The following is a 23,034-nucleotide window of genomic DNA, read 5'->3' on the forward strand; positions in this document are numbered from 1 at the left end:
CCCAGTTGGACTTTTTCCTCATCTCTGGCTTCTTCTCAACTGTCTCTCACTGCAAACATCAGGTCATTTGTGTGGCATCCTGATCTGATTCTGAGCTGCTCATTTCCCATCTTACGTTCTACTGTTCTGCGTATTCTTTTATCAGTCATCCTCTCCAGAACTTTCATACAATGTGACAGGAATTTGATACGTCTGTGCTGCCCACAGTTGTGAATGTCCCCTTTGTTCTTGAACACCGGCACTAGTACACTTATTCTCCTGTCATGTAGGATATGCCTTTCTCTCCAGACTGCTATGAGTACCCTAGGGAGCAATTTCTCCCTTGTCTCTCCCAACATCTTTATCATATCTGCCATGACCTCATCTGACCTGCTGCTTTCCCTGACTTCATTTTCCTTAGTGCTGTTCTTATTTCTTCTATGGTAGGCTCCTCCTCTTCGCTAGTCATAGACTGTCTGGGGTAGTGCAGTTTTTATGGGATTTTCTTCATTCAGAAGCTGATGAAAGTGCTCCTTCCATCTGCATTTAATGTCCTGTGGACTAGTGACTGACATCTCTTATGAAGAGTGTCTGACTGTCTTCATCTTTCTGTGTTTGCCCTGCAGTCTGATATAGTATTTTTTCCCATCTACAGAGCCAGTTTTCAGAAGCTGGTAGAGTGCTTCTGATGCCTTATTCTTTGCTTTTGCAACTGCTGTCTTTACTTCTTTGTCTAGCCTGGTCCTTGTCTTCTGTCTCCCACTTTCTCCTGCAGTCCTCCTTTCTTTTGATGATGTCATGGGCTTTTGTGTTCCACTGCCAGCTTTCCTTTTGCACTGTATTTTCATACCTGCCTTGGCCAGATATCTGTTGTGTACTACTCACTCATGCTGTTTTGAGTCTCTGCGTGCCTTGGCCAGATATCTGTTCTGTACTACTCACCCCTGCTGCTTTGAGTCGCTGCGTGCCTTGGCCAGATATCTGTTCTGTACTACTCACCCCTGCTGCGTTGAGTCTCTGCGTGCCTTGGCTGGATATCTGTTCTGCACTACTCACCCATGCTGCTTTGAGTCTCTGCGTGCCTTGGCTAGATATCTGTTCTGTACTCTGTTCTGTACTACTCACCCATGCTGTTTTGAATCTCTGCCAATTTTCTTCAACTCCACCTATTTCCTCCTCTTTTTGAGGTGCTACAGTCCTGAGTAATTCCGTAAACAGTTGTGCTTTCTCTCCAATCAACTTTTAGTTCTTCATCCTGGATTCTGTTGACCTTAGAGCCTTCTCTGACCACTGTTTCCAGCTGATGCCACAATCAGTGGTTTATACTGTGGGCTGACTGTTTCACTGTGGATGACTTTACAGTTGCTGATTTTACTATAGTGCCCTTCTGTAGTAGTAGGAAGTCTTCCTGGGTTGCATGTTGGCCAGTCTTGTATGTGATGTTATGACTGTCTCTCTCTTTCTGAACCATGTGTTGGCTACTATCAAGCCATTTGCCAGACAGAAGTCTAGAATGGCCTCTCCTGCTTTATTCCTGTTGCCCCACCCATGTGGACCAAGGCAGTCCTCCTGTCCGTCCCGATACATGCATTCAAGTCACCCATTATCAACACCAGTTCATGTTGTCCTGCATTATCTAGCAGTTCTTGTAATTGCCATCTGAAAGCACTCTTTTCCTCATTATCACAACCTTGCTGTAGGGCATAGGCTGAGATTATGAATACTGCCCTATCATAGGCTGAGATTATGAATACTGACCAATCATATGCAGAGATTATGAATACTACCCTATCGTTAGGCTAGAGTCTGATCTCATTATAACAACCTTGCTGTAGGGCATAGGCTGAGATTATGAATACTACCATATCGTTAGGCTGGAGTCTGATCTCATTATCACAACCTTGCTGTAGGGCATAGACTGAGATTATGAATGCTACCATATCGTTAGGCTGGAGTCTGATCTCATTATCACAACCTTGCTGTAGGGCATAGGCTGAGATTATGAATACTACCATATCGTTAGGCTGGAGTCTGATCTCATTATCACAACCTTGCTGTAGGGCATAGGCTGAGATTATGAATACTACCATATCGTTAGGCTGGAGTCTAATCTCATTATCACAACCTTGCTATAGGGCATAGGCTGAGATTATGAATACTACCATATCGTTAGGCTGGAGTCTGATCTCATTATCACAACCTTGCTGTAGGGCATAGGCTGAGATTATGAATACTACCATATTGTTAGGCTGGAGTCTGATCTCATTATCACAACCTTGCTGTAGGGCATAGGCTGAGATTATGAATACTACCATATTGTTAGGCTGGAGTCTGATCTCATCACAACCTTGCTGTAGGGCATAGGCTGAGATTATGAATGCTACCATATCGTTAGGCTGGAGTCTGATCTCATCACAACCTTGCTGTAGGGCATAGGCTGAGATTATGAATACTACCATATCGTTAGGCTTCAGTCTGATCTCATTATCACAACCTTGCTGTAGAGCATAGGCTGAAATTATGAATACTACCATATCGTTAGGTTGGAGTCTGATCTCATTATCACAACCTTGCTGTAGGGCATAGGCTGAGATTATGAATACTACCATATCGTTAGGCTTGAGTCTGATCTCATTATCACAACCTTGCTGTAGGGCATAGGCTGAGATTATGAATACTACCATATCGTTAGGCTGGAGTCCGATCTCATTATCACAGCCTTGCTTTAGGGCATAGGCTGAGATTATGAATACTATCATGTCGTTAGGCTGGAGTCTGATCTCATTATCACAACCTTGCTGTAGGGCATAGGCTGAGATTATGAATACTACCATATCGTTAGGCTGGAGTTTGATCTCATTATCACAACCTTGCTGTAGGGCATAGGCTGAGATTATGCATACTACCATATCGTTAGGCTGGAGTCTGATCTCATTATCACAACCTTGCTGTAGGGCATAAGCTAAGATCATGAATACTACCATGTCATTAAGATGGAGTCTGATCTCATTATCACAACCTTGCTGTAGGGCATAGGCTGATATTATGAATACTACCATATCATTAAGGTGGAGTCTGATCTCATTATCACAACCTTGCAGTACGGCATAGGCTGATATTATGAATACTACCATATCGTTAGGCTGGAGTCTGATCTCATCACAACCTTGCTGTAGGGCATAAGCTAAGATCATGAATACTACCATGTCATTAAGATGGAGTCTGATCTCATTATCACAACCTTGCTGTAGGGCATAGGCTGAGATTATGAATACTACCATATCGTTAGGCTGGAGTCTGATCTCATCACAACCTTGCTGTAAGGCATAGGCTGAGATTATGAATACTACCATATCATTAGGCTGAACCCTGATCTCATTATCACAACCTTGCTGTATTGCATAAGTTGAGATTATGAATACTACCATATCGTTAGGCTGGAGTCTGATTGCCATGAGCCTGTCACTAATTCTGATATCATCCCTCATCTTCTGCAGCCTTTCCCACAAAACCATTTCTAGCCTGTCCTCCTCCTGAGTAGTAGAGTCTGGATCCCAAACCAAATGACTATTGCAGCACTGCCCTTCCAGCTTGTCTCCTGGATGCGTAGAATGTCCACTGTCCTCCTTACCATCATGTCATCCACTTCCAAGCTGTTTCCCATCAGTGAATGTACATTAAGTGTAGCAGTTCTCGGTTTATGTTTAGCAGGTTGATTGGTTTTACATCCAGCTTTTTCTCAACAGAGCTATCCCAGGTAACCCATGCTGGGCAACTGGACACTGGCTGGCAAGTAGCTTAGTGACCCAGGGCTGCTGGGCTTTATGGCAGGCACATACCGGCCAATAGGGGCACATACATCCCTCCCAGTTTTAGCATGGGTCCATGGCGTATGTCATAGTAAACTGGGTCCACAACCCACTTATCACCAGTAAATACCCATGCACATTTGGCAGCATTAGTCAACACGACCGAATTACCTAGAGCCATATTTTACACCATCAAGTTGCTAACAGTGAACAGTGTGTGATCCGTGTTCTCCTGTCACTAAGATATTGCACACCACAGTAGATGCTCAAAGCAGTTGGTTTATACAACTTTTCCCCTATAAGGCATTATGCAGAATCTGTGCTGCTGCCCACAGATAACTACGGCATTGCCTTAATGACCTTTACTAAGAAGTCCCCCAAGTTCAGTAAGCATGCCTTTCTTAGACAAAGCCAAACTGCAATGGATCCAGTGTCTGGAGGCCTCCTATGTCCTTGTTGATAATTTCTGTGAAAATTCTTTTCATGGCTTTGCAAATAAGACTAGTCAGACTAATGGGTCTGTATTTTCCAGGGTCTGTTTAACGGTCCTCCCTTATGAAAGGAGATGACTGTCACAGTCCGCCATCCTCATGACATAAAACGGATTTTAAGACTATAGCTAAATAGTGATGACAGGGGTCCTGATAAGTTGTATTTCAGACTTTACAGAAGGTTTCCTGGGATGTTATTGCACCCCATTGTGGCTGTGTTTTTGGCTTTTAGCTAGCACAGCCAGTGCAAGATCCTTGGTTATTGTTGGAAGGGTTATGTTTGAGGGTATTTCTGGGGGCATGGTTGAGGGGTGAGAGAGTGGGTAAAGTCTGCTAAATTGATGACTGTATCAACAGGCATGGTGAAACTTCATGCCTTCAAGCCCTTACTAAAACAATAACTAAATCACATATGGTCATGCATATGCTACTCACATGAGTGCCTCTGTCTTCCTTTGTCCTGCTCATAACCCCCATCCCTTTATCATCCCTGAACCCTTCTACACAACAAACCTTTCTACCACTCCTCAAATTTTCATCGTTCCTTAAACACCACTTTTCATTTCCTTTTCTTTCTGACCTCCCCCTGTATCAATTCCATTCAGATACTCCCCTCCCCTGTCTCATAACCAAGTTCTATGTTAGTAAATATCCTTGTATTCTGTCCTTGACTCTTCATCTGTACATCGCCTGTCTCCCTCTTATAGTTTTATCAGCTAGTGTTTTTCTCCTTTCCTCAATTGTACTTATTCCTAATATTTATACTATAACCCTCTTTACCCATGCCTTATAAATCATGTCGAATGACTGCTTGACACTCACATTGCAAGTGAGCTGTTTACATATTAAATGTTTTACACTTGGAATTTAATATGCATAATGTCACCATAGAATAAATCACTGATTATCTTTGTATAGTGTCACTGCTGAACAATTACCTTCTTGTATGTGGCTGTCTTTAGAAATATATATATATATATATATATATGTATATATATATATATATATATATATATATATATATGTATATAATGTATCTTTGCAAACAATTTTGTGTTGTCATGAGTGTCTTAAATGTATCTGCTGGAGTTTTTCTCTCTGGGCCTCCACTGAAAATGGGCTTTGCCCAGTCAACAAAAAAGTAAATGAACAAATAATAGGGCAGCAAAAGAAGGAATGCACAAATTAGTATTTTACAAGACACTTGCTACTCCCACCAAAAGTATACAAGCTGCCAGATTTTGGATGGGTTTTCTAGTGTAAATATTTTGAGGATTTGAAAATGTATGTTTGTTTAAATAGTGACCTTGTTGTACTGAGCATGAAATAAAGTTTTGTGGTAAAGACTTTTTAAGTGCTTTGGCTGAGGATAACTGCTGTAATACATTTCTAGGCACAGAGATACATCACACAACTTAGGACGCAAATAAACAGCTTGGAGGCAGAACTTGAGGAGCAGCGCAAACAGAAGCAGAAAGCACTAGTCGATAATGAACAATTACGAGATGAGCTGGAAAAGCTACGGAAACAGAAAGTTGAAACTGATAGCGTTCAGGCACGGGTCATTGAAGCTGAAAGTAAGTCACGTGTTTTGTAATGGATACTGCTCTTTAATGCTGTAAGCAAGGACAGTAAAACAATAAAGATTGTAATTGTGTTCTACAGATGTCTCCTTTGTTTAGTACTGTTTTCTTGATTGTGTGTGGTCTCTGTGAGTGTGTGTGTTTGTATGTATATATTATATATGAATATTAAAATGTATATAAATTCTGATTGTGTATTTGTAAATGGAGAACATAGATATCTTTGCAGTAACTGAGACCTGGTTCAAGGCTCCAGAGAGCACCCCTGCAATATCAGGCTGCAACTCTTACCACACTTTTCGGCCACACAACCAAGACCAAAACACTAAAGGTGGAGGAGTGTCCATATTCACCAAAGATATTCACTCCTCCAGGTTAGTTGTCCAACACAATGCATCTGAAATTCTCCAGGTGCAACTAACACTAGGTAAGACTGCAATCCAAATTGTAGCTTGCTACAGATCCCCCACCATGCACCAATATTCTCAGTACACCTTTCTAAACATACTGGAAAATATTAAGATAGAACCAAACACCCTAATACTGGGTGATTTTAACTGCCCTGCCATTAACTGGGAAAACTACTCATGTACCAACACCTTTGCCCAATGGTTCTTGGAATTCATAAATTCCAATGCCCTTGATCAACTAATCCATAGTCCCACCAGGGGCTCCATTATCCTAGACCTGGTCATTACCAACATGGGAAATCGATGCTCCACACCTATGTTCACTCCCTTGTTGGTCAGGTCAGACCATAAGCTTATCACCCTTAACATCCACATCCCCCCCCCACCCCCCCCAGTAAGGAAACCTCCATAAAATTTTCTCCAAAGCCAACTTCATGCTACTCAAGTCAGAAGTGACAAACTTCATGACACCCATGCAGACGGGAACTGAAAGTTCAACTGCTGAATCCTTCACTAAGGCACTGTACGAGCACATCCACTCATGCATGAATCGTGCCATCCCAAATAGAACCAAGATGCTCTCATCCAAAAAAAGGAAGCCAATGTGGTGGTCCCCTGCCATAAACAAACTTTACAACAAAAGGAAGAAACTGTTGCAGAAAAGAGGAAAATCCCAGGATGCAAAAAACTCCCTTACCAGCCACGGTAAGAAGCTGAGATCCCTCATAAAATCCTCCAAAGCTAGTTACGAAAATAAAATTGCCAAAGATTCCAAAGACAACCACAAGGCATTCTATAACTATGTCAAGAATCTAAATGGCAATGCTCAGATCTGCTCTGAGCTAAAACAGAATGGCATTAAATATACTGATCCCAAGGATATTGCCAATATCCTGGCAGATCGATTCAGTGCCAACTTCACCCTCCTCTCACTCCCCAAATGGCTCATCTCAATACCGGAAGATTGCCCAATTCCGGTAACGGCCACACAGGTAAAAAACGCACTCTCCAAAGCTAAGAATACAGCATCCATGGGACCAGATGACATCCTGGGCTGTGTACTACATGAACTACAATATGAACTGGCACCTCACCTAAGTGTCATGTTTAATCATAGCTTCACCTCAGGTTTCATGCCCACTGAGTGGCGCAGAGCTATAATTATCCCACTCCACAAGAAGGGATCCACCTTGGATCCCAGAACCTACCATCCCATCAGTCTGACAAGCCTTATCTGCAAGGCCATGGAGCGTATTATCATGGAACTTATAAACAAAGACATTGGCAACCTTCAAACACTGGACCCCAACCAGTTTGGGTTCGTGAAGGGCCGATCTTGTCTCCTGAACCTGATTGACTTCTTCAAATCAGTATCCAGAGCCATGGACAAAGGTAAGGTGGTCCACACAGCCTATTTAGACCTTGCCAAGGCATTTGACACCATCCCCCACTTTGGAATCATAGATAAACGTACTAAGCTGGGCATTAATCCCTACGTCACCCAATGGGTTGATAACTGGCTTACTGATAGAACCCACACTGTAAAAGTAGCCAACTCCAAATCCAGCTCGAGACAGGTGGAGTACCTCAGGGTTCAGTCCTGGGACTGCTCTTGTTTGGCATCTACTTCTCTGAAGTACAGGCCAACACTAAGGGACTCTGGCTAACAAAGTCTGCAGATGAGTACAAACTGGGAGCCATTATTGAATCCCCAAATGATGTGGATACTCTACAAAAGGGCCTTATAGAAACAGATGCTTGGTGCCAGAGCCATGGGCTCAAGCTCATGTTATCCCCTTTGGGAAAAAACATGTATCTGTGAATTACCATATAGGTGGCAGTACACTAAACACCAAAAGTGTGATAAGAGACTTAGGGACACAGGTGGACAGTGGTCTCACCTTCGATAACCACATCGCCACAACAGTCAGGAAATCCTTCTATGTGGCACACCTCATCACTAAGGGCTTTTCATCCAGAAAAAAGGAGGTCATTGTCCCACTGTACTCATCCATCATTAGACCCATTATAGAATACAACGCCCTGTTTGGTATGTGCCTCTCAAGACATCTGCAACAACTGGAAAAGCCGCAGAAATACCTCACTAAAAGAATCACAGGCCTAAAGCAGATGCCCTACGCTGACCACCTTAAAAAACTCCAGCTATACTCTTGTCGCATATCATCTACTCCGAGGCGATCTCTGCTTAACATACAAGGCCATGTCAAATCCAGAGCTGTTGGACATGCTACACTTAAAGAAATCCCAATCTCTCAGAGCCACACGCTCCAGGGATCTAAACCTTGTCATCACAATAAACAAAACGTGCTGGAGGGATAGGTTCCTGACCCAGAGACTCCCCAGACTCTGGAATAGATTGCCCATACATGTCAAGCAGAGTGCCTCTTTGGCCCTCTTCAAAAGGAACCTTGATGATTGGATGGGAGAAAGGAAATTCACCCCGGGGATCACGTCAGTCACCCTGCTAGACAGGGGTTCAGGGAAGTAAATAGTGTGGGAAGAAATAGCCAGGGAATTGTTATGGCTAGACTTGTATAGGCTCTAGGGCTGATAGTGTAGTAGCAACCTATGAACCTATATTTATATACATATGTATGCCAAATGTTTGAACTACACAGAGTTTGAATGCTAAGATATATGGGGAGGACTCATAAAGGTTATCACAAAGTATACACTTGCTGAATTCAAGAACAGCCCTACCACAATGCTTGTGCTGTCTTTTCACTCAGAAGGGTTATACTATATGTGTACACTTTGGGATAACCTTTATAGAGCCAGACCATAGAGTAAAAACATTCAAATCACAAAGATTAGAATACACAGAATCACACATATCTGAAAGAAAACAAACTATCTGAAGTAGTTAACTTCATTTGTGCATCAACCTATGTGTTATCGGATCTCCACATCGGATCCGAGCCGGCAGTTTCCAACAGCTAAGATCCGAGCTCCAAGCCCCTCCCCCTTACCCATAACTCCCTGCCATCCCTTCCTGACCTCAGATCTAGTTTGCCGCGGTTACACCAGCAGCTTGATCTCGAGCTTCCAGGTCTTCAAGAGTTTTTCTGTGAGAAAAATCTTTTCTTTTTCGATTATAGTTAAAGTTTTTGAGTGAGTTTTGTGTGTGTGTTACCTTTCCATTAGTTTTAGAGTAATTGTTAGCCTTTCCTCCCCCATTTCTTGTGAGAGCGTTAGTGTGTGTGTGTGTGTGTGTGTGTGTGTGTGTGTGTGTGTGTGTGTGTGTGTGTGTTTTGGGGCTTAGTGTGTGTGTTTTTAGGTTATTATGTCTGAGGCCGCCAAAACTTTTTTCTCCAAGTTTACCGAGTGTGGCCATAAGCTTTCCCCGGTGGATGGCCACACTCTGCGCGTTGTATGCCTTGGGGTTGAACACCTGTCTTCTGGCTGCTCTGTTTGTGCAGCGTTCAACCCCAGGGCTATCAGGGACCAGAGGTCGAGGCTGATTCTGGCGGGACTTCTGCCCCCAGGCTCGGCTCCGTCCTCCGGTCCCTCCGTGGCTCCTGCTGCGGCAGCACCTACAGATACTTCCCTTCCCCTGGCCGGGACTCAACCTCCCACCTTGGGCCAGGAGGATAGGGAAGCCAGGAGGGAGAAGCGCCAAGAAAAACACCACAAGCGGCGGGCCGAAGCCACTGCTTCAGCCCCGCCAGCCAAGTGAGCTTCTCCCCCCAGGACATCCAGGCCTTCTCGGCTCCGTTCTCCCAGCTTTTCGCTGGGGCCGGAGGAGGATGAGGCCCGGTCTCCCTTGAGGTCATCGAGGTGGCACTCTCGTCCCGCCTCGGTGGCCTCTTCTAGGTTCACGGGAAGCCTAACAGATGCAGACTTGGACCGGATGATGAGAAGATTCCTTCCAGGCCCAGCTGCAGATGGGAGTGCTCCTGCCTCCCCTCCCTCCGGGGGGGGGGGGGCTCGACCCCTTTTTTTTCACCCAGATTGCTCCTTCCCGACCCATTTTCTGGGTTCGGGGTCTACGGAGCAGAGTAGCGTCAGAGCCAGGGGAATGTCAGCGCCGATGGAGTCGGGTACTAGGGCGCCGACAGCACCCTCGAGCCTTGTCGGGTCCCTTTTCTTCGGATCCAGGCTCTCGGAGTAGAGAGTTGAGCTTCGGATCCGAGGCGGTCAGTATGCCTTCGGCTCCGGCTAGGTCGGAGCGTACTGGCCCTTCAGATCCGATCGCATCGGCTCCAGCCCCGATCTGCTCGTCAGATCCGAGGGAGGGTCTGCTCTTGGATCCTAGGGAGAGTGGCTCTCCTTCGGCATTCGACGTGGTGGAGAGGGTTCTGTCGAGGGATTCCAGGCCCTCGGCCTTAGCTACCGCTCCACCCTGCACTCCCTCGCAAACGAGTCCGAATTCCATCACCCGGCCCCAGGGACAGCCTGCTCAGACGTCCCAGATCGTTCCCTTTTTGGAACAGGATGTGGTTGGTGAGGCCTCCTCGGACAGCCCCCCCCCCCGAGGAAGTTCCTCACAAACGCAAGTGCAAAAGGAGGCACTTGGATTCCCCTGAGTCTTTGACAGAGGACACGGACTTGGAGGAAGGGGGAAGGTTCCCCAAGATCACCCCCCGAAGACGTCTCATTTGGCGACATCATGGAGATGCTCAGGATCAGAGGGGGGTGGTCCGCCCCAAAGCCTACCTCGGACGAGTCCGTGTTTCTGGAGGCATTTGAAGCAGGCCCGTCTACCTCTTGGGTGTCCTCTCCAGCCGATCCCCTGGTAGATCTGATCACTGCCAGAGCATGGAAGGAGCCGGACACTGTGGAGCCCATCCCTAAGAGGCCAGGCAGAATTCTTAGCCCCCCCTCGGACAGGTCACATTGGATTAAGGGAACCCCCATAGATGCCATGTTGCTGGCGGCAGCCACCAAAAGGGAACTGGCCCAGGAGAGTCCCTCGGTCCATCCCTCGGACAAGGAGTCTCGGGCGATGGACCGTTTGGGGAAGCGGATGTTTGCTTCAGCCACCTTCTCCATACGGTCGCTGAACTACATGGCACATGTCATACGGCTCCAGCGGGATCTTATTAAAGAATACGCTGGGTCGCCCCCAGAGTCCATGTCGGCAGAGGACAAACAGGTGTACTCTACCCTAATGGCCACTCTCAGGTCTATTTCCAATACCTCTATGCGGCTACTGTCCCATGCTATGGAAGGAGCTGCTAGAGCTAGCGGAGTGGGCATCATTCTAAGGCGACAGGCGTGGCTCCACCACGGTGATTTCGCGGAACCCTTCAAGGCGTCATTCGCTAATGCCCCGTTTGATGGTTCTGCCCTCTTTATCAAAACCGTACGCAACACCTTGGTCCAGAGCGAGAATGACGGGAAGACGTCTGCCATCGGAGTCCGCTTCTCTGCTCCCCAGAGGTCTTCTCAAAGAACCAAAAGGAACAGAAGAAGATGTGGTTCCGAAAGTCTCAACAATCCTGTTTCGCTCCGGAAAACCTGTCCTTCAGAGGCAGAGGAGGACAGGGTGGACGCCATCCTAGAGGCAGAGGGGGCCTGAAGAACTTTGGGTCCAGAGAACCTTTCTCTGATCGGCCCACGCAGCAACTATGAGGGGTTACCCGACTGCTCCACTCTGGAGGCAGTCAGGGGGCGTTTCTCGAAGCACCTAGCAGCGTGGGAGTCCATCACGACAGACCGCTGGGTGCTTCGAATTATATCCAGAGGCTATGAGATTCCGTTTCTCCATCCCCCTCTCAGACCCAGATACCTCCCCGATGTCCCACCCGAACAGAGGGAGGCCGCAGCTGCAGAAATTCATCAGCTGCTAGAAAAAGGAGCGATCCAGCATGTCCCCCCAGACCAGTACGGATCAGGCTTTTACTTCAGGATGTTCATCGTGTTTCACTGTTGCAGTCATCACTGTAGGGTTCTTCCTGCCGGCAGGCAGCCCTCAGTCGGCCAGAATCTGGGTCCGGCGTCAGCTGCGCAGTCATCCTCCCTGACGTCAGAGCGCCAGGGGTACAAAGCTCCCAGCCGACGCCATGTTCTCCAGTCTTTCTTGCCATGTGGTGGAAGCAGTTCGCAAGTGCCGGTCGGCTGACTCCCGATATTTTTGGTGCTTCATTCTGAAGACTTTCTTCTTCTCAAAGCTAAGTACCCCGTTGGGGATACTTTTTTCTTGCTCCAGTCCAATGTCAGAAAAAGTTAATAATTGTATTTCATGTGGGAAGCAAATACCTCATAAGGATTTCCACTCTTACTGTATTCCTTGTCTAGGCCCTGACCACGACATAGCTAGTTGTCGGTTTTGTGCTAGATCAACGTACTATTAAGCGGAGATACGATTTTGCTTTTCATTACTTTGGCAGGCGATTTAATTACAATATGTCGTCGGACACGCTTCCGACTACCGGAGTTCACAAAAGGCACAAGGATAAGGACAGGCCTCCTAGGTCCAAATCAGACAACAGTTTACAAGCAGAGCCAGCTGCAGGTTCAGCCGTTGTCAGTGAGGCGCTTTCGCAGCCCCTATCATCGTCCATTACCGAACCGCTTGCCAAAACGGACTCCCACGAGGAGCCAACTAGGCCTTTGAGTACTCCAGGTGCAGGACCTTCGGATAATGCTCCCTCGGATGGGTCCGGAGCCGCTGTGCAGGTACCGGCTTCCGAGGGGGGTTTTCAGGCCTACGCAGCTACAGATAAAGGCAAAGACTCCTCCTAAACAAAGACTCAAGCCCAGGCCTCCTCTGATCCGGGACCTAAATCTCAAAAAAAATGCTTAAAATGGTGGAGAACTTACTAACTATGATTAGGGGTTCACATCCCCCTCCAGACAAAAGGCCAAGACAAGAATTGGACTATGAATCCTCTGATCAGGCATCTATCTCTTCAGTGTCTTCCTCTGAACAGGATTATACTTTCCCTCCTTATGATAATTCTGATGCTGAGGAATCCATTCCTTCAGCTTCTCCCCCTGAGGATTATTCTTTTGGGGAAACTGTACATGACATGAGGGAACATTTTCACTGGGAAGGACAGGCGTACTCTGAATCTAAGAGAAGGCTTAGAGATTTCCTTCTTCCCCAACAAAGACCCCTGGCTATTCCTCCTATTTTGGATATTGTGGATGATGTCTTTTCTGAGGCTAATTTAACTCCTGACTCCTTTCCTCCAGCCCCTGCAAAGCCTGACAGATATTACAGAGTCCCTGACTCCCACCAATTTATTTATAAAAATTCTACTGCTGATCCAGAAACCATTTCTCAGGGTCCTAATGGTGTTAAGGCCGCCACTGCTAAGAATCCTATTCCGTCAGATAAGGATTCTAGAGCTTTGGAGAGATGGGGCAAAAAAGTGTACATTTCTGCTACTTTATCCATTAGGGCTTTAAATTGTCAATTTCATATGCTAAAATATCAGCAATTTCTTCTGCCTGTCATGAAACAAAAGCTAGGTACCATTTCTGCATGGGCAGACAATAAGGAATTACACGATTTGATGCATGCTACTGAGCAGGTGGGGAAACATACCTTACACTGTGGTTTTGATGCCTTGGAGGCCTCTTGCAGGGTGGCTGCCACTGGCACGGTCAATAGAAGGCATGCTTGGTTAAAGGAACAAAATTTGCCTGATCAAGTGAAAGCAAAGTTACTGGATGCTCCTGTTCAACATAATGTTTTTTTGGGTCTAAGGCTGAAGAGGTGATAAAGAAAATGGAGGACAAGGCAAAATCCATGCAAACGGTTAAGGATTTCTTACAAGTTCAGCCCCCAAGATTTAGCAGAAATTGGCCAACTAAAAATTGGTCCTTTCCCAGCTCGGACAGGCCTCAGAGGGGTAGATATAGGCGCCCCAGAGGGAGGGCCCAAGCACAGACCTCTTATAGACCTAGACACTGGAGTGCTTCCACCCCCAGGGGTGGAGAGGACAGACCTCAATCTTATAGGAAGCAGGCTCAATGACTACTCCTGCATGGCTCCAGGAACCTCTCTCCTGGAAGCTCCTCTAGGAGGAAAACTCTCTCTTTTTCACCGAAATTGGACTTACATAACCCAAGACAAGTGGGCTCTGGATGTAGTTTCAAGAGGTTACAAACTCCACTTTCATACCTTGCCAAGACCAAACGGATGGCCAGACCTACCAAAAAAGCCAATGGGCAGAGGCATTAAACCAGGTGGGATCCCTCATGGCTATGAGGGCCATAGAACTGGTTCCACAATCAGAGACGGGTCAAGGCTTTTACTCAAGACTCTTTCTAGTTCCCAGAAAACAGAATTCTTGGAGACCCATCCTGGATCCATCAGTCTTAAATACTTTCTTGGAGATACCAAAGTTCAAGATGCTTACTCTGCAGCAGCTCCTGCCAATGTTGAGCAAAAATGCATGGATGGTGACACTGGATTTAAAGGAGGCTTACCTACACATTCCTATCAGACAGGAGTGCAGAAGATACCTCAGGTTCAAGGCAGGCGCAAAACATTACCAATTCTCTGCGCTGCCCTTTGGCTTGTCTACTGCACCCAGGATCTTTACCAAGTGCCTGGCACCAGTAGTAGCTTACTGCAGACTCAAGGGAATTCAAATTTACCCTTATCTGGACGACTGCCTTATTCAAGCAGACAGCAAGGACATTTTACTCCAGCACCTGGAATTTGTTCAGAATTTACTCAAGTACCTGGGATTCGCTGTGAACGTAAAAAAGTCAAATTTGACACCCACACAACAGATAACTTTCCTGGGTGCTCTTTTAAACACAACAACCCAGATGGCATTCCTGACATCCGAAAAACAACTTCAGCTGGCTTCAACTTTCAAAACCCTGGCGTTAATGTCCCAGCTAACTGCAAGGAAATTCCTGTAGGCTTTGGGTTACATGGCCTCCTGCATCCTTCTCATACCATATGCAAGACTACATATGAGAAAGATACAATGGTACCTAAAAAGCTTATGGTCCCAGCATTGTCAGTCTAAACACAGAGATTGCTGTTTTGCCTTGCCTGCAAAAGGAATTCCATTGGTGGGCCATGGCATGTCTTCAAAACAAAGGGAAAAAGCCTTCAGTCTACCTCCAGCGTACCAAGTGTTAACCACGGATGCCTCGGATTACGCATGGGGAGCCCACCTGCAGGGGAAAGGCCTGCAAGGTTTTTGGACAGAGGATCAGAAGCATCTACATATCAATTTAAGAGATGTTAGCTGTACAGAATGCCCTCTTGGCTTTCAGGGATCTTCTACAGCCAGGGCAACTACTGATACGGACAGACTGTGCTGTAACTGAAACCTGGTTCAAGGCTCCTGAGAGCACCCCGGCACTATTAGGTTTTACCTCATATCATGCGTTCCGGCCCCAAAACCCGGACCACACCACAAAAGGAGGGGGTGTATCCATATTCATAAAGGATACCCACACCTCCAGGTTGGTGGCAACGCACGAAGCTTCGGAAACCATCCAGGTGCAACTAACCATAGGCAAAACTGCTATACAAATTGTAGCATGCTACAGGCCACCCTCTCAAACTCAGGAACCCCACACAGCCTTCCTGAAGACACTGGAGGGTATAAATGTATCTCCAAACACCATCATATTGGGTGACTTCAACTACCCGAATATAGACTGGGAACATTACTCAAGCCCTAACTTTCTAGCCCAACGGTTCCTGGAGTTCATAAATTCAAATGCCATGGAACAGCTAGTCACTGTTCCCACAAGAGGAGAAAATATACTAGATCTCATTGTCACAAACATGGGGACAAAATGCTCCACACGGAAGTATATCCCTCATTGGTGAGATCTGATCATAAACTAATCTCACTGGAAATCCACATCCCCCCACCCCAAACAAAAAGACCATAGTGAAGAACTTCTCTAAAGCAAACTTCACACTACTCAAGACTGGTGTGGTATCCTTCAAGGCCCCTGAGCCAGAGGAAACCACAACCCAAGCTCGGAAGCCCCTACAAATGCCTTCTATGAACACCTCCAGGACTGCATGGATCAGGCAATCCCAAATAAAACCAAGACTCTTTCCACAAAGGGCAACGTCCAGTCTGGTGGACCCCAGCCATTAACAAACTTTACAATAAGAGGAGAAAGCTATTACATGATAGAACAAAATCCATAAAAGGGAAGTCACCCCTGATCATTATTAGTAAAAAATCGAGCACTCATAAAATCAACTAAGGCCAATTTTGAGAGAAAAATTGCCATGGATTCAAAGGAAAATCATAAGGCCTTTTCAGCTATGTTAGGAACCTGGGTGGAAACTCCCAGATATGCTCAGAATTAGTCCAAAATGATACAAAAATCACTGAACCCACAGACATTGCCAACATACTGGCAGACAGGTTCAGTGCAAACTTCACCCCTCTCCCCTAAAGGAGAGATAACTATCCCAGCCGAGTGTAGCCTCCCGGACATCTCAAATGCGCAGGTGAAAGCTGCTCTCTCTAAAGCTAAAAACACAGCATCAATGGGACGGATGGTGTCCCCGGCTGTGTGCTACGAGCTAAATGAGGAATTAAACCCGCACATAAGGCAGCTGTTTAATCTCAGCCTTACCACAGGATACGTGCCCAAGGAGTGGCGTCGGCAACTGTGGTCCCACTCCACAAAGGCGCCTCTACGGACCCTGGTAATTACCCCCATAAGCTTAACAAGTCTAGTCTGCAAAGCTATGGAGAGGATCATAATGGAGCTCATAAACAAAGATATAGGGGACTTGCAGACATTGGACCCGACCCAGTTTGGCTTTGTCAAGGGAAGATCATGCCTTTTGAACTTGGTTGACTTCTTGAAACAGTCACCAAGGCCATTGATGAGGAAAGGCAGTCCATACAGCCTACCTTGACCTTGCAAGGCTTTCGACACAATACCCCACTCGGGTATTGTAGAAAAACTTACCAGCTTAAATGTAAACCCATATGTCACAAGATGGGTTGCAAACTGGCTTAAGGACAGAACCCACAGGGTTAGAGTTGCTGGCGCTGTGTCAGACTCCAAGCCAGTCACAAGTGGTGTCCCACAGGGCTCGGTCCTTGGCCCCCTATTGTTTGGCATCTACTTCTCAGAAGTACAGGCCAACATGGGAGGACTTTGGCTGACAAAGTTTGCAGACGACTGCAAACTGGGCCATAGTGGAAAGTGCATTGGACATGGATATCCTTCAGAAGGGACTCACTGAAACAGATAGCTGGTGCCAGAGCCATGGCCTGAAGTTAAACGCCAAAAAATGTATAGTCATACCCTTCGGGAAAAACAAGGTAACCCCAAGCTACCATATAGGTGGCAATCCACTAAGCACAGAAGAGGTTATCAGGGATCTGGGGACCCAGGTTGACAGTGGCCTTTCTTTTGACACTCACATTGCTAAAGTGGTTAGAAAGACCTTCTACATTGCCCACCTGATCATGAAGGGATTCACATCCAGATCTAGTGAGGTCATTGTTCCCCTGTACTCTTCACTTATCAGACCAATGATCGAGTACAATGCCCCATTCGGGATGTATCTCACCCGACATCTGCAGCAATTGGAGAGACCCCAAAAGTTCCTCACCAAAAGGATAAAGGGACTCCAAAATCTGTCATATGCCGCCAGATTGAAGAAACTCCAGCTCTATTCAGTCGCATACCGTCTGCTCAGAGGTGACATGTGCCTGACAATACAAGGCCATGTCCAACCCGGAATTAATGGACATGCTCCACCTCAAAAAATCCAAATCCACCAAAACCACTAGAGCAAGCGACTTAAACCTTAGCACGGCTATAAATAGGACGTGCTGGAGGGATAGATTTATCACTCAGAGACTCCCTATGCTGTGGAATAAAATCCCGGTCCATGTGAGGCAGAGCACCTCACTGACTCTGTTCAAGAGAAATCTAGACCTGTGGATGGGAGATCGTAGGTTTACCCCGGGAATCATATCTGTGTCACTGCTGGACAGAGGCACAACAAACTAATGGGCACAGTATTTTTTCATATAAGGGGTGGCGTAAGCCACAAAAATTTGGGCTAGGCTTATAAATGCCTTAGGGCAGATAGCCTAGTATAAACCTATGAACCTATGAACAACACCACATTTATGTGGTACATAAACAGGCAAGGGGGTTCACACTCCTACCCCCTTTGCAGACTAGCCATGGCTCTATGGAACACAGCACTAGCTTGCAAAGTGGACCTTACAAGCACAGTTCCTGCCAGGGAAACAAAATACTTTGGCAGACAGCCTGAGCAGAAACTTGCCAGGCCCACACGAGTGGATGCTAGACACCCAAATGTTCAAGATGATTACAGAAGCTTGGGGCTGCCCGGTCATAGATCTATTTGCATCTCCCCACAACTACCAGTTACAGACTTTTTGCACAAGGACATATCAAAAGCTAGCATGGAAAGTGGATGCTCTTTCATTCAGGTGGAGGAACCTCTTGGGGTACGCCTTTCCTCCTCTACCTCTTCTTCCACGGGTGTTATTAAAGATAAAACAGGACAAACCCAAGATGATTTTACTAGCCCCAAATTGGCCTCGACAATTTTGGTACTCAACAGTGATGAATCTATCCCAGGAGCCTCCTTGGATTCTACCTCAGATTCCAAATCTTTTGTCTCAACACCAGGGCCAGGTCCTGCACTCTCATATCAAAACTCTCAGCCTGGCAGCCTGGCGTATTCAGGGTCTATGATTAATCCTACCCTTTCCAAACAGGTCATGGATGTTATCTTAGAAGCCAGAAGGCCTAGCACTAGGAAATCTTATGAAGGTAAATGGAAGAGATTTTGCATCTGGATGCATGCTCAGGACTCAGATCTTCTCATTCCAAATATTCCATTGATTTTACATTACCTGACAGACATGTTACATAAGGGTTTATCCTTTTCCTCCATAAAATACATGCCTCAGCTATTTCTGCACATTACAATACAGATCCTCCAATTTTTTCACATCCACTTCTGAAACAATATCTCAGAGGTGCAAAGAATTTAAGGCCCCCTAGGACACCACCCATACCTGCCTGGGACCTCAAGTATGTTCTGGAAAAACTTACTCTGCCTCCTTTTGAGCCTGCTGCCACTTCTGATATTAAGTATTTATCATGGAAGACCGCTATCCTACTGGCTTTGACTTCAGCCAGAAGAGTCTCGGGAGTTACAAGCACTCATGGCTGTGGAACCTTACATTATTTTTCATCAAGACAGGGTTTCTTTAAGGACTAACCCTACTTTCATGCCTAAAGTGGTTTCTAAAGTGGCTTTAAACCAAGTTATTCACCTGCCAACTTTTTTCCCCAATCCACAAAATAAGGGGGAAAGGATCTTGCATTCCTTGGACGTGCACAGGCAGCTTTGTTTTTACCTGGACAGAACCAAGGATATCAGAAGAACAGAACTGTTTGTTTCTTATGCAGCAAATTCCCAAGGCAAGGCTATTTCAAAACAGACCATTTCTAAATGGATTGCTCATGGAATCAGATTTTGTTACTCTTATCATGGAAAGCAAATCCCAGGAAAAATTAGGACTCACTCCACCAGAGCTGCTGCTACTTCAGCTGCTTTTCTCAGGGGAGTACCTACCAAAGATATTTTGGAAGCTGCAACTTGGAGTTCAGTGCATACTTTCTCTAAGCACTATAATCTACCTCTTTATTCTAAGTCCAGGGCAGGCTTTGCCTCTGCAGTCTTGCAAGGCCTTCTAGCCGCCCCTTCTACTCTATAACCTCCACCCTTTATCAAAGCTTTGGGATTCAACCCTACAGTGATGACTGCAACAGTGAAACACGATGAACATAGTACAGCTGTAGATGTTCGAGTGTCTTCACTGTTGCAGTCTGGGTTACCCACCCCCCTGTCCCCTCTTATTCTTTCTTTACTGTGGTTCCCTGCCTCACTCTTCTTCTGGGGTGTATTTGCTACAGGGTATGGGGTTTGTTGTACCTTACTTTTAGCCTTTACTTTTGGGCACCTGACATCTGTGGCAAGAAAATCTGGAGAACATGGCGTCGGCTGGGAGCTTTGTACCCCTGGCGCTCTGACGTCAGGGAGGATGACTGCGCAGTTGACGCCGGACCCAGACTTTGGTATTCTGGCCGACCGAGGGCTGCCTGCCGGCAGGAAGAACCCTACAGTGATGACTGCAACAGTGAAGACACTTGAACATCTACATTTATGGTAAGTGTACACAACTGTACTTTCTTCTTGGTGCCAAAAAAGACAGGGGACCTATCCCTCTTGAACCTGGCAATAACCAAATAAAAGTTCTGGATGGTCACTCTTTAATCCCTTCTCCCCCTCTTGCAGGAGAATGACTGAATGTGCTCCATAGACCTCAAGGATGCGTTCTACCACATCTTGATGGACAGACGATCCAGGAGGTTTCTCCGCTTCAGGCTAGGAGCCAGCCATTACCAATTCAGGGTCCTCCCCTTTGGTCTCACCACAGCCCCCCAGGTGTTCACCAAAGTGTTAACGGTGGTAGCGGCCCACCTGAGACTCCCGGGAATTCAGGTCTTTCCATACCTGGACGACTGGCTCCTGACCACCCCCACAAGGCATCTACTCTGCATAGCCAGGAATTTCTTTCTTCGACTAGCTCCCCGGCTGGGAATCACGATCCATGCTGGAAAATCTTCCCTGCTGCCGACTCAGATCATAGATTTTATCGGAGCCAGATTGGACACAAACCAGCTCTTAGCCTTCTTAACTCCGGACCGGATGCGATCTCTAAGACTCCATGTGCAGGCCATTCTTCATTGCCCAGCCCCTCCGGCGGAATTGGTCCTGAGGGCCCTAGGCTCGATGGCAGCTACCATCAATCTCCTTCCCATGGCGAGCCTAAATATGAGGATTCTGCAATGGACCCTCCAAGTCCAATGGTCCTTCCTGCGTTATCCCCTGAGCCATCCTGTCCCTCTCAGCAGGGTTTGCAGGAGAGCCCTCTTATGGTGGCTCCAGACTCCGGACCTCCAAAAGGGGCACCCCTTCTCTGTGTCCCCTCCCCTAGCCACGGTGACCACAGACACCTCTCGCCTCGGGTGGGGGGGGTCATTGTTTGGGCAGGACCGTCCAAGGCACGTGGAACCAGATGGAGGCCTCACTGCATATCAGTGTCCTAGAGATGAGGGCGGTGCTGTTAGCTTTGCAAGCACTTCAGAGCCTTCTTCCCGTCGGGACTATTGTGATCCAAACGGACAATATGTCAGTCGTTTGGTATATCAACAAACAAGGGGGAACCAGGTCCTATCCACTTTGTCGAGAGGCCATGAGAGTTTGGGAATGGGCGATTTCCACCAACCGCTTTCTCATAGCGACGCACATTCCGGGCCGGTCCAACATCCTAGCGGACTAATTGAGTTGCACCATCCTCTCGCCGTACGAGTGGTCTCTGAATCCCAAAGTAGCGAAGCAGATCTTCTCCAAATGGGGTCAACCTTGTTGCGATCTTTTCGCCTCTCCTTCAAACACGAAGTGCAACACCTACTTTGCTCTAATTCCCCCACCCGGGGAATCACCAATAGACGCTCTGGTGCTTGCTTGGCCACCCAGTCTACTTTATGGTTACCCGCCTCTTCCCCTGATGCTGAAGTTTCTGCAGAAAGCCAGACGGTTGGGGAGCACAATAATCCTCATTGCCCCATTCTGGCCTCGTCAGGCATGGTTCCCATATCTATGGTCTCATCTAGTGAATCCTCCATGGATTCTAGATCCTGTCCCGTATCTGATATCTCACCCTTTTGGCTTGCCGGCCCCGAACCTGGACAACCTCAAGCTTGCGGCTTGGTTGATCAGTTCCACTGTTAGCTAGGACTCCCGGTATCTCTTCCCTGGTCAGAGCGATCCTAGTAGCTGCTCACAAGCCATCTACTAGGAAAGTTTATCGTAGCAAATGGAAACACTTTTCTGTTTGGGCAGAACATCAGAAGCTAGATCCTTTTACAGCTCCGTTACCAGCTGTGCTGGATTTTCTGTCAGGATTATTTGATTAGGGTGCTAGCTCTTCCACAGTCAAAGTCCAATTGGCGGCAATCGCTCATTACCATGTTGGATGTGATCTTGGCCTTTTGACCTCATCCAGATTGTGTAGGGCCTTCTTAAAAGGCACCTTCTTATTAAGACCTCCGGTGAAGGATGTAATTCCTCCTTGGGACTTATTGCTGGTACTCCAGGCTTTAACAGCTTCTCCCTTTGAGCCTGCTGCTTCGGTAGATCTCAAATTCTTATCCTGGAAAACAGCTTTTCTGGTTGCTATTACTTCGGCGAAAAGGGTTTTGGAACTTCAAGCCCTTTGTGCCAAGCCACTGTACTTGACTTTCCACAAGGATAGGGTATTCCTCAGGACCAATCCCTCTTTTCTGCCCAAAATTGCTTCCAAATCTAACATCAACCAGTCTATTCATTTGCCAGTCTTCTTTCCCAATTACCAAAATAAAGGCGAATACAAGTTACACTCTTTGGATGTACACAGACAGTTAAGATTCTATTTGCACAGGACAGCCGGTCATAGGCAATCAGACCAGCTGTTTGTGTCCTTTGTTAAATCCAGTTTGGGGAAATCTGTTTCTAAAGTCACACTGTCCAGGTGGATTTCCCAGTGTATTCTCCTGGCTTATGAGAGTTCTGGCCGGCCTGCTCCTCATGGAGTCCATGCCCATTCTACTCGGTCTGTTTCTGCCTCTGCTGCTTTTCGAGCTAGAGTTTTGTTGGATGACATTTGCTCTGCTGCCACATGGGCTTCTTCTCATACATTTATAAACCACTATAAGTTGGATCTGGTTTCCAGAGGGAGAG

The 23,034-nt window shown here is 46.6% G+C and overlaps 1 protein-coding gene across 2 annotated transcripts in view; it reads left to right on the forward strand.

Moving 5' to 3' along the window:
• Positions 1-23,034, forward strand: part of HIP1R (huntingtin interacting protein 1 related) — a 2,955,354-nt gene that overhangs the window by 1,519,235 nt on the left and 1,413,085 nt on the right. For both annotated transcript variants that reach the window (XM_044068914.1, XM_044068915.1), the window contains exon 14: positions 5,673-5,856. In XM_044068914.1, the coding sequence (XP_043924849.1) occupies positions 5,673-5,856 (184 nt within the window). The remainder of the gene's footprint in view (positions 1-5,672; positions 5,857-23,034) is intronic.

Source organism: Protopterus annectens, chromosome 4.part0 (genome assembly GCF_019279795.1).
Source record: "Protopterus annectens isolate FY-2018-M chromosome 4.part0, PAN1.0, whole genome shotgun sequence".
NCBI classification, from domain to species: Eukaryota; Metazoa; Chordata; order Ceratodontiformes; family Protopteridae; genus Protopterus; species Protopterus annectens.